The 16,968-nt window shown below is 41.9% G+C and overlaps 1 protein-coding gene across 2 annotated transcripts in view; it reads right to left on the reverse strand.

The window, feature by feature from the left end:
• The window catches only part of LOC126355137 (UNC93-like protein), a 980,883-nt gene that overhangs the window by 725,682 nt on the left and 238,233 nt on the right, over nucleotides 1-16,968 (reverse strand). For both annotated transcript variants that reach the window (XM_050005321.1, XM_050005323.1), the window contains exon 3: nucleotides 2,879-3,174. In XM_050005321.1, coding sequence (XP_049861278.1) covers nucleotides 2,879-3,174 — 296 coding nt within the window. The remainder of the gene's footprint in view (nucleotides 1-2,878; nucleotides 3,175-16,968) is intronic.

Genomic DNA, 16,968 nt, shown 5'->3' on the forward strand with positions numbered 1-16,968 from the left:
AAACAGTTCAGATAATTACATGCTAAAACAGTTTAAATACGCCTATTACATAATTACAAGCATAAGTGAGGTTATGGCTCCGTCAACAAAGTCAAAGATTCTACGGTGACGGTATCAACAAACTGGTCTGTCGTTGGGAGAAATGTGTTTATTTAGAGGGTGACGACGTTGAGAAATAAATAATGAGATGAGAAGAATAAAGATGTAGAAAGTTAATAAAAAAAATTTTACTTGAAAAGGTTTAAAAATTGGCACCTAAAAACTCGGAACATTATTTTTGAGCAATGCCAAGTTACATATCAGCGCACACTCCACTGCAGAGTAAAAATCTCATTCTTGGAACATTTCCTAGGCTGTGGCTAAGCCTTGTCTCCGCAATATCCTTTATTCCAGGAGTGCTAGTTCTGCAAGGTTCTCGGAGGAGCTTCTGTGAAGTTTGGAAGGTAGGAGACGAGGTACTGACAGAATTCAAGCTGTGAGGACGGGTCGTGAGTCGTGCTTGGGTAGCTCAGACGGCAGAGCACTTTCCGGCGAAAGGCAAAAGTCCCGAGTGCAAGTCCCGGTCCGGCACACAATTTTAATCTGCCAGGAAGTTTCAGACATGCAACTGATCGGCATCTGGATGCCCAAATCATCAGTTATTTTGCTCCCCAAATAGCAAAACTCCTTTACTACTTTAAGTGTCTCATTTCCTAATCTAATTTCCCCAGCATCACCCGACTTAATTCGACTACCTTCCATTATCCTCGTTTTGCTTTGGTTGATGTTCATCTTATATCCTCCTTTAAAGACACTGTCCATTCCATTCAAGTGCTCTTCCAAGTCCTTTGCTGTCTCTGACAGAATTACAATGTCATCGGCGAACCTGAAAGTTTTTATTTCTTCTCCATGGTTTTTAATACCTACCCCGTATATTTCTTTCGTTTCCTTTACTGCTTGCTCAATATACAGATTGAATAACATCGGGGAGAGGCTACAACCCTGTCTTACTCCCTTCCCAAACACTGCTTCCCTTTCATGTCGCTCGACTCTTATAACTGCCATTTGGTTTCTGTACAAATTGTAAATAGCCTTTCGCTCCCTGTATTTTACGCCTGCCACCTTAGAATTTGAAAGAGAGTATTCCAGTCAACATTGTCAAAAGCTTTCTCTAAGTCTACAAATGCTAGAAACGTAGGTTTGCCTTTCCTTAATCTTTCTTCTAACGTGTTCCAGTATTTCTACGAAATCCAAACTGGTCTTCGCCGAGGTCGGCTTCTACTAGTTTTTATATTCGTCTGTAAAGAATTCGTGTTAGTATTTGGCAGCTGTGGCTTATTAAACTGATTGTTCGGTAATTTTCACATCTGTCAACACCTGCTTTCTTTGGGATTGGGATAATTATATTCTTCTTGAAGTCTGAGAGTATTTCGCCTGTTTCATACATCTTGCTCACCAGATGGCAGAGTTTTGTCAGGACTGACTCTCCCTAGGCCGTCAGTAGATCCAATGGAATGTTGTCTACTCCGGGGCCCTTGTTTAGACTCATATCTTTCAGTGCTCTGTCAAACTCTTCACTCGGTATCGTATCTCCCATTTCATCTTCATCTACATCCTCGTCGAGTGTATTTGCGATAAAAATGACCGTAGTGCCTAAGTGTTGGTAAGTGGCTACGTGTCACATCAATTACTGTTTTTTATTTAACACAGCTGCTGAGCGTTTTTAACTTGGCTTGCTCATCATTGGGCTTTCTTTATTGCATGCATGTAGATTGAAAGAAATTATATAATATAAAATTAGCTATTTGTTAATGTACTATTGTACCGTTTATTGCACTACTAACCGATCCGAAATACTATCATGTGTCCTACACATGCAATTTCACAATAAATAAATGAGTCCATAATTACAGCATCAGGAGTCAATATGAATGTCTCTTCCGCTTCCGTCTCCCTCCCCTCCCCCCCCCAAAAAAAAATTAATTTACATTCGCAAGCTGCGACATGCTCGCGAATAAAACAGTTACCCAAATGTGGAGCAAATTTCGTTTCCTTTGCGCCTATGGTCACCAATTTTATAGTCATCAGACTACCGGTGTCGGTCTATAATTACAGTCTTCAGATCTGTTTTATAAAACAGATCTGAAGAACGTCATTATAAACGGAAACCGCAAGCCTGATGAGCAAAAGCTTTCGACCAAAGACATAAAGCAAACAAATTTAATTTTAGATTACTTTAGTAACATTTGTTTTTCGTATATATTATATTAAAAAACGACTGATGATGAGAAAAACATGCTCTAAATACGTACCAATGTTAAAATAAATACATAAGTAAATAAACTAGGTATTTTAAGAGTACAAAAATTTATTCAAATATCGCTTATAGTGTTCCAGAAGAGACTACGACCTACATTGGAAAACCATCGAAAAACAGCACTCCGGCTAAAAGAAAGCATCTGAAGCGATGAGGGGATGGAGGTTATTTAATGCAACAGTGTCTTGGTGTAAAATTGTTTTTCATAGATGAATGAAACTCTGCTTCTCTCTTTTCGCACTGACCTTAGTACAATTCTGTCTTAACAAGAAACGTCCTGATTGTATTTAGCAGATATATAACAATTAACTGGTTTCGACTCTGAGTCATCGCCAGCGCAAAAAACTCCTGTATATTGTTACTCAACTAACCTGCCACGACTTTATCGAGCAATCCTTTGGTCACTTAAAAAGTCAGCTGAGTGCTCGATCACGCTCTGACGTGTTACTTCCACGATAAGATTCCGGATTTTTAGTCCTGACGATGGCTCGTTATAGTCGAAACCGCGCAACTGCAAAACATGTGCAAGTGTTTCGAATAGATCGCGTTTTGACACTGTCAGATTTCATTCGAGAATCGTACCTGTTGAGGAGATGAGGTTTCCCCAGACCTGGCAGAACTGGAAGATCATGAAGAAGATGCCGAAGAAGCGGACGGTGAGCACGTCGGCGGCGGGTCCCGAGCTGGGATCGGCCTCCTCGTACGCCTCGGCGACGACGCTGAGGTAGGTGCACTTGGCGCACCACAGCGGCCCGCCGCCGAAGCCCACGAACAGCGCCGCCGGGATCATCGTGTAGAACGTGGCGTGGAACTGCGCCGCGATGTACGGCATGTACGCCACGAAGGACGCCGCCACCGCCCACTTGCAGCCCAGCCACCTGCGCACAGGCACGCGTCGCGCGCTGCTGCGTTAGGCCTCACATCGGCTCAGTCTATCGAAAGTAAAAAACCTTGAGACATAAACATTAAGTAGAAAACTCCTCTTTCTTCAATGGAGAGTGATGCTTCTACTGCCTCAACTGTATCCTTAAATTATTTCGTGATTTTACACTACTTTACAGTCCGAATAGAGCATCGGCATTTACTCGACAAGTAGAAAATTCACATAAATCAGCTTTTGCAGAACTATTCAAAATTGAAAAACACAAAATTCCTCCTCCATCTTTGCTCAACATGGAAATTTTTCAAATAGTTCACGGGGGCTACGAAACGAACTTCTTGGAAGAGTTTGAAATACACTCCTGGAAATTGAAATAAGAACGTGAATTCATTGTCCCAGGAAGGGGAAAATTTATTGACACATTCCTGGGGTCAGATACATCACATGATCACACTGACAGAACCACAGGCACATAGACACAGGCAACAGAGCATGCACAATGTCGGCACTAGTACAGTGTATATCCACCTTTCGCAGCAATGCAGGCTGCTATTCTCCCATGGAGACGATCGTAGAGATGCAGGATATAGTCCTGAGGAACGGCTTGCCATGACATTTCCACCTGGCGCCTCAGTTGGACCCGCGTTCGTGCTGGACGTGCAGACCGCTTGAGACGACGCTTCATCCAGTCCCAAACATGCTCAATGGGGGACAGATCCGGAGATCTTGCTGGGCAGAGTAGTTGACTTACACCTTCTAGAGCACGTTGGGTGGCACGGGATACATGCGGACGTGCATTGTCCTGTTGTAACAGCAAGTTCCCTTGCCGGTCTAGGAATGGTAGAACGATGGATTCGATGACGGTTTGGATGTACCGTTCACTATTCAGTGTCCCCTCGACGATTACCAGAGGTGTACGGCCAGTGTAGGAGATCGCTCCCCACACCATGATGCCGAGTGTTGGCCCTGTGTGCCTCGGTCGTATGCAGTCCTGACTGTGGCGCTCACCTGCACGGCGCCAAACACGCATACGACCATCATTGGCACCAAGGCAGAAGCGACTCTCATCGCTGAAGACGACACATCTCCATTCGTCCCTCCATTCATGCCTGTCGCGACACCACTGGAGGCGGGCTGCACGATGTTGGGGCGTGAGCGGAAGACGGCCTAACGGTGTGCGGGACCGTAGCCCAGCTTCATGGAGATGGTCTTCGCCGATACCCCAGGAGCAACAGTGTCCCTAATTTGCTGGGAAGTGGCGGTGCGGTCCCCTACGGCACTGCGTAGGATCCTACGGTCTTGGCGTGCATCCGTGCGTCGCTGCGGTCCGGTTCCAGGTCGACGGGCACGTGCACCTTCCGCCGACCACTGGCGACAACATCGATGTAAAGGGAGACCTCACGCCCCACGTGTTGAGGAATTCGGCGATACGTCCACCCGGCCTCCCGCATGCCCACTATACGTCCTAGCTCAAAGTCTGTCAACTGCACATACGGTTCACGTCCACGCTGTCGCGGCATGCTACCAGTGTTAAAGACTGCGATGGAGCTCCGTATGCCACGGCAAACTGGCTGACACTGACGGCGGCGGTGCACAAATGCTGCGCAGCTAGCGCCATTCGACGGCCAACACCGCGGTTCCTGGTGTGTCCGCTGTGCCGTGCGTGTGATCATTGCTTGTACAGCCCTCTCGCAGTGTCCGGAGCAAGTATGGTGGGTCTGACACACCGGTGTCAATGTGTTCTTTTTTCCATTTCCAGGAGTGTATATAAACATTCCTACCTAAATTCTAAAGATTTGTTGACAGATCAGTATACAATAAAAAATATGCACTGTTTTGATCGTACAACATCTCTTACAGAATGATGAAAATCAGCCCATTCCTCTTAGGTATTAATGTCTGTAAAAGGATGTATGGAACTAAGTGCCATGTTTTTCGAATACGTTTTCTTATAAATTTCTTTAAATATCTTAGTTACACTTTCTCTATGCTTTTATATACAGGATGACTCAGGAGGAAAGGTACATGCTTTGAAGGGCGATAGTGCTGGTAATTGCCGGCCGCTGTGGTCGAGATGTTTTAGGCGCTTCAGTCGGGAACCACGAGGCTGCTACGGTCGCAATTTCGAATTCTGCCTGGGGCATGGATGTGTGTGCTGTCCTTAGGTTAGTTAGGTTTAAGTACTTCTAAGTGTAGGGGACGGATGACCTCAGATGTTAAGTCCTATAGTGCTTAGAGCCATTTGAACCATTTTGGAGTACTGTTAATTCTGAACAAAAGAATCCATATGAACGTAAGCTTTATTAAGAATGGTTTCCGAGATAGAACATTGTTAATGTCAGTGTTGTACGTTTTTGTTAAAGAACACGGAAAACGTAGTCTCTAGCGAAAACATGTCACAGTACAAAATTAAATACAGTAAATTTCCTACCAAAAGGTCACATTAATTTTTTTCAAGGGAGACAGTTTGGCGAAGAGAGTGAGAGAATGTCGAAGATCTCGGGTGATGCTCATGCGATGTAGCTTGGGTAGTTTTTTAGGCCAAGTTAAGGTAATTCACCAAATTAATAGAACAAAAATGTCCTTCATCAAATTTTTCGTCTCGAATTCCTCTGCACTACTGCGGCACGTTGTAAACAATAACGGAGTACTGAATAATATAGAAAATTAATAAAGATGTAGATTAAACATGTTCTGCCTCAGAAACCATTCGAAACAGGACATTTATTCATATCAACTTTCCTGTTCAGAATCGCAAATCCTATCATACCTCAAAGCATGTACCTTTCCTCCTGACCCACCCTGTATGTCCCTGCAGCTAGCACTACGTCACTACATAGATAAATGGGATTCGTTTGCTGTAATTTATCAGTCTTCGATTATAATTATCACAAGAAATATGTACAGCTTTGGACATGTAATGGCATTATACATCCTTGCCATAATTCTCTGGGGGAGAAAATAGACAAATATCAAAACAGAAGTAACAAACTTGAGAAGTAGAATATTTAAGAAATTACCACAGTATACTGCCATCTTCAGATCTATAAATCATGGGCCAGGTAAACATGAAACTATATGTGAGATATCCATACGACATTTATAACATAATATTTATCCATAATATACCTTATGCACTACACTTCAAATGATTTGCTCCATGTGTTCAGTAATTTGGGTCAGATAATAAATAAACATTCCAAGAATGTGTATTCCAATCAGAAGGTGTACTAAGCGTGTGACAGTGTGAAATATTCTACCATATAACAGATAATAACAATTAATGCCGCCCTCCCATGAACCATGGACCTTGCCATTGGTGGGGAGGCTTGCGTGCCTCAGCGATACAGATAGCCGTACCGTAGGTGCAACCACAATGGAGGGGTATGTGTTGAGAGGCCAGACAAACGTGGGGCTCCTGAAGAGGGGCAGCAGCCTTTTAAATAGTTTCAAGGGCAACAGTCTGGATGATTCACTGATCTGGCCTTGTAACAATAACCAAAACGGTCTTGCTGTGTTGGTACTGCGAACGGCTGAAAGGAAGGGGAAACTACGGCCGTAATTTTTCCCGAGTGCATGCAGCTTTACTGTATGATTAAATGATGATAAATATCATAGTCCCCCATTCGGATCTCCGGACGGGAACTACTCAAGAGGGCGTCGTTATCAGGAGAAAGAAAACTGGCATTCTACGGATCGGAGCGTGGAATGTCATATCCCTTAATCGGCGGGTAGGTTAGAAAATTTAAAAAGGGAAATGGATAGATTAAAGTTCGATATAGTGGGAATTATTGAAGTTCGGTGGCAGGAGGAACAAGACTTCTGGTCAGGTGAATACAGGGCTATAAATACAAAGGCAAATAGAAGTAATGCAGGAATAGGTTTCATAATGAACAAAAAAAATAGGAATACGGGTAAGCTACAACAAACAGTGAACGCATTATTGTGGCCAAGATAGATATGAAGCCCACACGTTCTACACTAGTACAAGTTTATATGCCAACTAGCTCTGCAGATGACGAGGAAATTGAAGAAATGTATGATCAAATAAAAGAAATTATTCAGATAGTGAAGGGAGACGAAAATTGAATAGTAATGGGTGACTAGAATACGAGTGTAGGAAAAGGAAGAGAAGGAAACGTAGTAGGTGAATATGGATTGGGGCTAAGAAATGAAATAGGAAGCCGCCTGGTAGAATTTTGCACAGAGCACAACTTAACCATGGCTGACACTTGGTTTAAGAATCATGAAAGAAGGTTGTATACATGGAAGAAGCCTGGAGATACTAAAAGGTATCAGATAGATTATATAATGGTAAGACAGAGATTTAGGAACCAGGTGTTAAATTGTAAGACTATTCCAGGGGCAGGTGTGGAATCTGACCACAATCTATTGGTTATGTCTTGAAGGTTAAAACTGAAGAGGTGGGAATTTAAGGAGATGGGACCTGGGTAAACTGAAAGAACCAGAGGTTGTACAGAGTTTCAGGGAGAGCATAAGGGAACAATTGTCAGGAATGGGGGAAAGAATTACAACAGAAGAAAAATGGGTAGCTATGAGGGATGAAGTAGTGAAGGCAGCAGAGGATCAAGTAGGTAAAAAGAAGAGGGCTAGTAGAAATCCTTTTGTAACAGAAGAAATATTGAATTTAATTGATGAAAGGAGAAAATATAAAAATGCAGTAAATAAAGCAGGTAAAAAGGAATACAAACGTCTCAAAAATGAGATCGACAGGAAGTGCAAAATGGCTAACCAGAGATGGCTAGAGGACAAATGTAAGGATTTAGATGCTTATCTCACTAGGGGTAAGATAGATACTGCCTACAGAAGAATTGAAGAGACCTTTGGAAATAAGAGAACCACTTGTATGAACATCAAGAGCTCAGATGGAAACATAGTTCTCAGCAAAGAAGGAAAAACAGAAAGGTGGAAGAAGTATATAGAGGGTCTATACAAGGTCGATGTACTTAAGGACAGTATTATGGAAATGGAAAAGGATGTAGATGAAAATGAAATGGGAGATATGATACTGCGTGAAGAGTTTGACAGAGCACTGAAAGATATGAGTCGAAACAAGGGCCCCGGAGTAGACAACATTCCATTGGATCTACTGACGGCCTAGGGAGAGTCAGTCCTGACAAAACTCTACCATCTGGTGAGCAAGATGTATGAAACAGGCGAAATACTCTCAGACTTCAAGAAGAATATAATTATCCCAATCCCAAAGAAAGCAGGTGTTGACAGATGTGAAAATTACCGAACAATCAGTTTAATAAGCCACAGCTGCCAAATACTAACACGAATTCTTTACAGACGAATATAAAAACTAGTAGAAGCCGACCTCGGCGAAGACCAGTTTGGATTTCGTAGAAATACTGGAACACGTGAGGCAATACTGGCCTTACGACTTATCTTAGAAGAAATATTAAGAAAAGGCAAACCTACGTTTCTAGCATTTGTAGACTTAGAGAAAGCTTTTGACAACGTTGACGGGAATACTCTCTTTCATATTCTAAAGGTGGCAGGGGTAAAATACAGGGAACGAAAGGCTATTTACAATTTGTACAGAAACCAAATGGCTGTTATAAGAGTCGAGCGACATGAAAGGGAAGCAGTGGTTGGGAAGGGAATAAGACAGGGTTGTAGCCTCTCCCCGATTTTATTCAATCTGTATATTGAGCAAGTAGTAAAGGAAACAAAAGAAAAATTCGGAGTAGGTATTAAAATCCATGGAGAAGAAATAAAAACTTTGAGGTTCGCTGATGACATTGTAATTCTGTCAGAGACAGCAAAGGACTTGGAAGAGCAGTTGAATGGAATGGACAGTGTCTTGAAAGGAGGATATAAGATGAACATCAACAAAAGCAAAACGAGGATAATGGAATGTAGTCGAATTAAGTCGGTTGATGCTGGGGGAATTAGATTAGAAATGACACACTTAAAGTAGTAAAGGAGTTTGCCATTTGTGGAGTAAAATAACTAATGATGGTCGAAGTAGAGACGACATAAAATGTAGACTGGCAATGACAAGGTAAGCGTTTCTGAAGATGAGAAATTTCTTAACATCGAGTGTAGATTTAAGTGTCAGAAAGTCATTTGTGAAAGTATTTGTATGGAGTGTAGCCATGTATGGAAGTGAAACATGGACGATAAATATTTTGGACGAGAAGAGAATAGAAGCTTTCGAAATGTGGTGATACAGAAGAATGCTGAAGATTAGATGGGTCGATCACATAACTAATGAGGAAGTATTGAATAAGATTGGGGAGAAGAGAAGTTTGTGGCACACCTTGATCAGAAGAAGGGATCGGTTGGTGGGACATGTTCTGAGGCATCAAGGGATCACCATTTTAGTACTGGAGGGTAGCGTGGAGGGTAAAAATCGTAGAGGTAGACCGAGAGATGAATACACCAAGCAGATTCAGAAGGATGTAGGTTGCAGTAGGTACTGGGAGATGAAGAAGCAATCACAGGATAGAGTAGCATGGAGAGCTGCATCAAACCAGTCTCAGGACTGAAGACCACAACAACAACAACAATTAATGATGATCCAATATGCAAGTGATGAACATAAAAGAGTAACAGTTCTGTTTGATAACTTTATTTTTTGCATATCGGAATATCATTGATTTTTACTACCTTGTGTTGTAGCATAACAATTTATACTATACGACCCTTAGTACACTCTGTCATGAAAATATGCATACTAGAGGTGGTTTCAAGCAACACTCAATTGTGCGTCAATACTATCACATAAACCTGTTTTCTGTAATAATATTAATAGTTATATAGCTGCATGGTTTGATTTAGACACTGACATAGAGGTACTAAGGATCTTATGGTTCTGAAAAATCCGTACAGAATTTTATTAGTGCACATTTTCTACTTTTACCTCATCATCTGAATTTATGCAGTAGTTCCTTTGATTGGATATGAGACAATTGTGATGTCCCTAGACATCAAGGATCATTACATAGTGGAACTTTATTTTATTTTTTCTATATTTTTAGATTTATTTTAATTCTCTATTCTGTACCGACAATAACTTGACTTTCACCTCCCTCTCTCCTATTTCATTCAGGTTTTGAACCTATAGTGGTATACTATATACATTAAATGAGGATATTATTTTCCACTTGTACTGATCTTGACTTGTTAAGTATGTGATAAAATACTCTCTACCCAGATTGTATTGTATACAACGTTTTTATTAATGTAAGGAGTGTTGCCGTATCCTCTTTATGTATGTACAAAGCCTTATTATCTTTCTTCTTTTTGTGGCGTACCTGAACATCGAAAATAATAGTATGAAACCTAAACATAGTGTGTGCTGTACATTGTATACCAATTAATGTTGATTCCTTTCCATCGTCCTCTTTTTGGTTTGGTTTATGCTGCACCTAGACATCAAATTTTGTGGTTATAGCATTAATATCATGCAGTGTAAGGTAATGCAATGATTCCCTCACAGTAGTCTCTTGCCTGTACGCTGTGATATGTTTTACTGTTTTACACGGAACTAGATTTTCTACATGTACACCGGAACATATCGAGACAGGGAACGACAGTTCGGAAGGCTAGCTGGAATTCATACTATATTATGTGTGGAATACTGTACAAATGTTTTGCATACAATGGTGGCGAATAGAGCAGGTGATTCTCAGCATGTAGTTACCACACTTGACATATACTGTATGTAATGAATCTGTATCTCTGTTTTTACTCCATGAGTGAATATCTGGAAGTAAGTGATAGCTAAAACATCGACCATGTGTAATGCTGCCCATATAATTTACTGCATGCTATGATTTCAGTACCGATTCCTGGTTTATTATGACTATCTCTTTTTTGTGTCATTGTACCTAGACCTCGTACAGCAAACTAGAACCTAGACTTCAGGCTACAAATTAGGAGTGCAGTATTGTTAGGTGTATGTAACGGTTCTAGGACTCCATTTTGTAAACTAATGACTATTTTTTTCATATGTACCGAAGCGAAACAGTTTGTGTCTTTCTAGTTGTCTAAAATTTGATTAAATTCACCTAGACATCGAGAAATAACTTTTCGTTGTACTTTTAATTTATATTGTACTATTGGTAGTGGATAGTGTAATACAGCATTTGGTATTTGTATAGGGCGGTTTTAAGAACTACCTATACTGCATCCGCAGCTCATGGTCGTGAGATAGCGTTCTGGCTTCCCGCGCCTGGGTTCCCGGGTTCGATTCCCAGCGGGGTCAGGGATTTTCTCTGCCTCGTGACGACTGGGTGTTGTGTGATGTCCGTAGGTTAGTTAGGTTTAAGTAGTTCTAAGTTGTAGGGGACTGATGACAATAGATGTTAAGTCCCATAGTGCTCAGGGCCATTTTTTTTATACTGAATCTTGTTCTCTTCACCTTGCTTTAACGACTTTTCCAACGTATATATTTTGAAAATGTAGTGCATAAGATGCGTTAGGGATCTATGTTATGTTAAAACGACTTGAAGGTATCTCACACCCAATTTTGTGCTTACTCAGTTTATGCTTTACAGATCAGCAGATGGCAAGAAAGCATGCCGAATGTGATAACCTGAATAAATGCGTTACTGAAGAGATGATGACATTTTGGAGTTTGTTACTCGTATTTTCATGGCTTTACGCTTGTGTGAAACCAGCGTTCAGTACGTTTTTCCAATGCGCTTCTTATATTTTTCATAAGTGTGTGGCTAAGTTCTAATCATTCACAGTATCCCAAATTTTCATATCATCTAAAGACAACAGTCTAATCTGTAAAAACCGGTAGAACAAAATATCAATAATTCTGCAACTGATGATTCAATTCTATTCTAAAAAAGTAAATATAAGTCTTTTTCTTTTGAAAAAAGTTAGAAAAATTTAATAAAACCTTTTAATAGTTAAGATCACAAGTGAATAACATCAAGTGATGAATAGTTTTAACTGATTATATAGCCATGTTCGTAGCCTCATTCGTGCGTTTTGTGGTTGATTGCAACATCAAAGAAGGAAAGTAAATGGTTCAAATGTCTCTGAGCACTATGGGACTTAACATGTATGGTCATCAGTCCCCTAGAACTTAGAACTACTTAAACCTAACTAACCTAAAGACAACACACAACATCCAGCCATCACGAGGCAGAGAAAATCCCTGACCCCGCCTGGATTCGAACCCGGGATCCCGGGCGCGGGAAGCGAGAACGCTACCGCATGACCACGAGATGCGGGCGAAGGAAACTATGATTCAAGTGAGGTTCAGGGGACCGGCGCCACACATGATTGAGAACACACACTAAGGTAATGGCCGATATTTAAAACCACTAATTGCTTTTCATAATGAGTGAAGTTAATTTCACATGCATTAGCTCAATACACTGCAATAAGTCTCATTCACCCATTCCTCGCAGGCGACTAGCAAACCACGCTTGATGTCCTAACACTCAAATAACTAAAAGTTGTTCATACAATCACATTTCTCTGATATCAGAAGTTACATAATGCGGAATATGAATGAGAGTGTGCATGTTGTATTTTTCATTAGGGAAAAGCGTTGTACCTAGAAGATAGTGTGGCTAGGGGCACACGATGTTTCTTGATTGGTACGTCAGTCTAATGACTGATTTGACAGTCACGGGAAGGGATGCGCACTAGAAACAGCCATAAGATCCACCCTCTTCTACAGATTTAGTTTTTGTTTGAAGAGACCTTGTGTTACGTGCGGCATTTGCAAATACTTTGCGTTCTACACATTGAAATGCTGTGTAACACATACAACTATTTGGAATCTGTTATTAACTCTTCATTTTAAGTTCAGTTAATTGATTTTTATTTTAGAACTATTTATTTGATACACTGTAGGAGAAAATAGTAGCATGGAAAGAAGATGTCGATTTCGAGCTTGTGACGGAATATGCCATCTGAGGGGTAGTAGATGTACTGATAAAGTTTTCCAAGTCGTCTGCGAACAGATGGCGAAGTGACATAGCTGACAGAGCACCATCTGTGTCTACCATTAAATAGAGAATGCTCACAGCGAGAGGGCTCAGTTTGGTGCAAAAGTGTGAAGCAAGCAGGCAACGATGCTTGGAGATTCACTCGTGCTCCCTACAGACAAATAAGCGAACCTCAAACGGATGAAATGGTGACCTTCAGAATGGCGGGAAGGTCCCTTCAGAGAAGGACGTGCTCCTCAGTTGTGCCACGATGATGGTATCTCTGATCACGTGAAGACTGCCACACCCTTAGACGAGGTTCTGGACGTCCATGCAACACAGATGTCCTCCACACAGGCAACGATACTTGGAGGTTCACTCGTGCTCCCTACAGCCAAATAAGCGAACCTCAAACGGATGAAATGGTGACCTTCAGAATGGCGGGAAGGTCCCTTCAGAGAAGGACGTGCTCCTCAGTTGTGCCACGATGATGGTATCTCTGATCACGTGAAGATTGCCACACCCTTAGACGAGGTTCTGGACGTCCATGCAACACAGATGTCCTCCACGATCGTAGTATTGTTAAGGGCAGCAGTGGCACATCGTACAGTTCGCACAGCACAGATAAGAGGGCTTGTGAGTCCAGGCGCGTCTACAACACCTGTTGTGAACCGGTTATTAGCAGTGGTTCTACGGGCACTCCTATCCCTAGCCCCTCTTCCGTTCACGCCACACCATCAGTGCTGTCAGAGGATCATTTGAAAAATAGAATGGCGTACCGCGATGTTCAGCAATGAAAACGCGCAAGTGATAGTAGTTGGTGTGTATCGCCTAGACTCTGGTGAAAAATGGTTCAAATGGCTCTGAGCACTATGGGAATTAACTTCTGAGGTCATCAGTCTCCCAGAACGTAGAGCTACTTAAACCTAAGTAACCTAAGGACATCACACACAGCCATGCCAGAGGCAAAATTCGAACCTGCGATTATAGCGGTCGCGCGTTTCGAGACTGTAGCGTCTGGAACCGCTCGGACACCCCGGCCGGCGCTTATGTAATCATTTCATGTTCACCATATTCACTTTTGCAACAATAAATCGTGAGCGAATTGGTAACCTTTAAAAGGATAAACTACTTTTTTTCCGGTAGTGTGTGTGGACAGTTAAACCATGTCTGCTACTCGAAACTAGAGGAAGGAGTTTTACCACGGAACATAATTGCAAATGAACTGAGTTTATTCAGTTTCTCAACAATTATACTTCTCTTGAAAACAGGAATTGGTGTTTGTTTTCAACAGTTTCTATTTAAAAATGCTATATATTTGTAACTCGTGTTTGATAACTCTTCCGGATAATTTGATCTCACTTACGATTACTGGTGTTTAATAGACTAACAATGTAACAAATGAACTATAAATTAATCTATTAACAAGATTTTTTCCATTGCACCACTGTAAAATTCCAATATAACACTTGTTCCTACGTAGATGACCATGTTGTACCTTGAATGTGTTTTCACATTTGGCTAAAGTTAATTTTCTGCAGTAATATTTGTAATGTCAGAAAGAGACCGCAGCACGTAAGAAGAGAAAGCCATTACTATAGATCTGAGTAACAAAATTTCTATTAATTTTAAGCTGAATCCTTTTCATAACCATAGGAAATTTAGAAAGTATACTTTCTTGTGTTTTTCAGTATCGGCGTTTAAGGCACTATCATCTACCACTTTTATGTGATGAATGGGATTTCTTTTCCATTTGAGTTCAGATGTTTCTCATTCGAAGATTGCCATAACTTTTTCCCCGAGAAGTATAACAATACAAGGAGATAATAAGCATCCTTGTGTCACCTCGGATGGAATTTGCGCTTTACATTGTTCTCCATTAATCTCTATCCTCACATTTTATTTTTTTGTATATACTGTTCTTCTTCTATGTTTACAATTTATATATGCATCTTTCAATACCTTGAAGAGGCAGTCAACTAGGTTTCTTGGACGATGATGATGATATTTGTTTTGTGGGGCGCCTGTACGAAGTCCCAGTCTTTACACAGTCCAATGGCTCCACGTTCACGAATGATTATGAAATGGTAAGGACAACGCAATCACCCAGTCCCCGGGCCGAGAAAATCCCCAAGCCGGCCGGGAATCGAACCCGGGACAAGAGGAAGCAACGCTAACCACTAGACCACGAGCTGCGGACTTTCTGGAGCAATAAGGATTATGTAGGTAGCTCCATTTCGGTCCAGACCATTCCATTACCAAGTATTCTAATGGTTTCTATGGGCATTATTTTTTGTCTGAAACGAATTATCGTGAAGCTCCATTTCCATAACCAATGTCACTTTCTTAATATTGGGTATTAGCACTTACGTTGCTTACGAAATGAGGCACATTGCCCCGAAAGGGAATAGTCTTTCTTATTCCTCCTTTTATAAGTATTGTCTCATTGATACCGAGTGGGGTGGTCAGCTCAATGGACTCGCATTCGTGACGATGACGGTTCGAATATCCGTCGAGCCACCGTGATCTAGTTTTTCAGTGATTTGCATGCAAAATGCCGGGATGGTTGGTTTGAAACAGTACCACCGATTTCCTGCCCCGTCCTTCGCTGATCTGGGCTTCTGCTCCGTCTCTAACCACCTCGATGTCGACGTGCCATTAAAACAGTAATTTCGTTACTTAAGTGTCCATCGCTAAATTGTTGACGAGAAGTGAACACCCTATAGAAGTTATTACTGGAAAACTGTGTCGCCCACTTAAGCTAACTCCGCTGTTGATTTGTGGGGAAACACAAGCGTCGCGGTGTGTCGTGCTTTACGAGTGTGGCTGCTCTCCGGTAGAGGCAGACCGCGGTGGGGTGGTTGCAGTATCTGACGGCTGAAGGATGAGTCTTCCTTGCAGCGCGTAACAAATCGCCGCGGACTCTGCGCGCGCTCAGCTTTGTGGATGGTCCGCCATTAGCGAGAGTAGCGGCAGAGGCGTGCGGTCAGAAGCGGCAGCGGCAGGCGTGCGCACTGCAGAGGCGTCTCGGCGAAAATCACTCTGCGAGTGATACGTGCACTTTTCATCCACAGAGGCTTCATCAGCCAGCTTCATGTCCCCCTAACAATTCGCTATCTCGGTGCTTTTGCTGATCTCTTGCCATTTCCTCTCGACAGTTTACTTTGTGACAATGAGGCATAACTGTCAGGAGGCAGCTAACGGATGAAGACTATTACACATCGTGTTTCTAAAAGATACAATTTCTTTCGACTATACCCCCTACATGAGTGAAGAAGGTAACTTGGGGGGTGAATCTTTAAGTAACACATACACTGAAGGGCCAAAGAAACAGATATAGGCAAGTTTATTCAAATACAGAGACATTAAAATAGGCAGAATATGGCACTGCGGTCGGCAACGCCTATGTAAGACAACAAGTGTCTCGCATAGTTGTTAGATCGGCTACTGCTGCTACAATGGCAGGTTATCGCATTTTAAGTGAGCTTGAACGTGATGTTATAGTCTACGCATGAGCGGTGGGACAGAGCATCTCCGAGATAGCCATGAAGTGGTGATTTTCGCGTACGACCATTTTACGAGTGAATATCAGGAATCCGGTAAACCATTAAATCTCCAACACAGCTACGACCAAAAAAGATCCTGCAACAAAGGGACCAACGACAACTAAAGAGAATTGTTCAGCGTGGCGAAGTGCAGCCTTTCAGCAAATTTCTGTAGATTTCAATGCTGGGCCATCAAAAAGTACCACTTTGTGAACCATTCAACGAAACATTATCGATATGGGCTTTCGGAGCCGAAGGCCCACTCATGTACTCATGATGACTACACGACACAAAGCTTTACACCTCGCCTGGGCTTGTCAA

The sequence above is a fragment of the Schistocerca gregaria genome, chromosome 3 (genome assembly GCF_023897955.1).
Source record: "Schistocerca gregaria isolate iqSchGreg1 chromosome 3, iqSchGreg1.2, whole genome shotgun sequence".
NCBI lineage: Eukaryota > Metazoa > Arthropoda > Insecta > Orthoptera > Acrididae > Schistocerca > Schistocerca gregaria.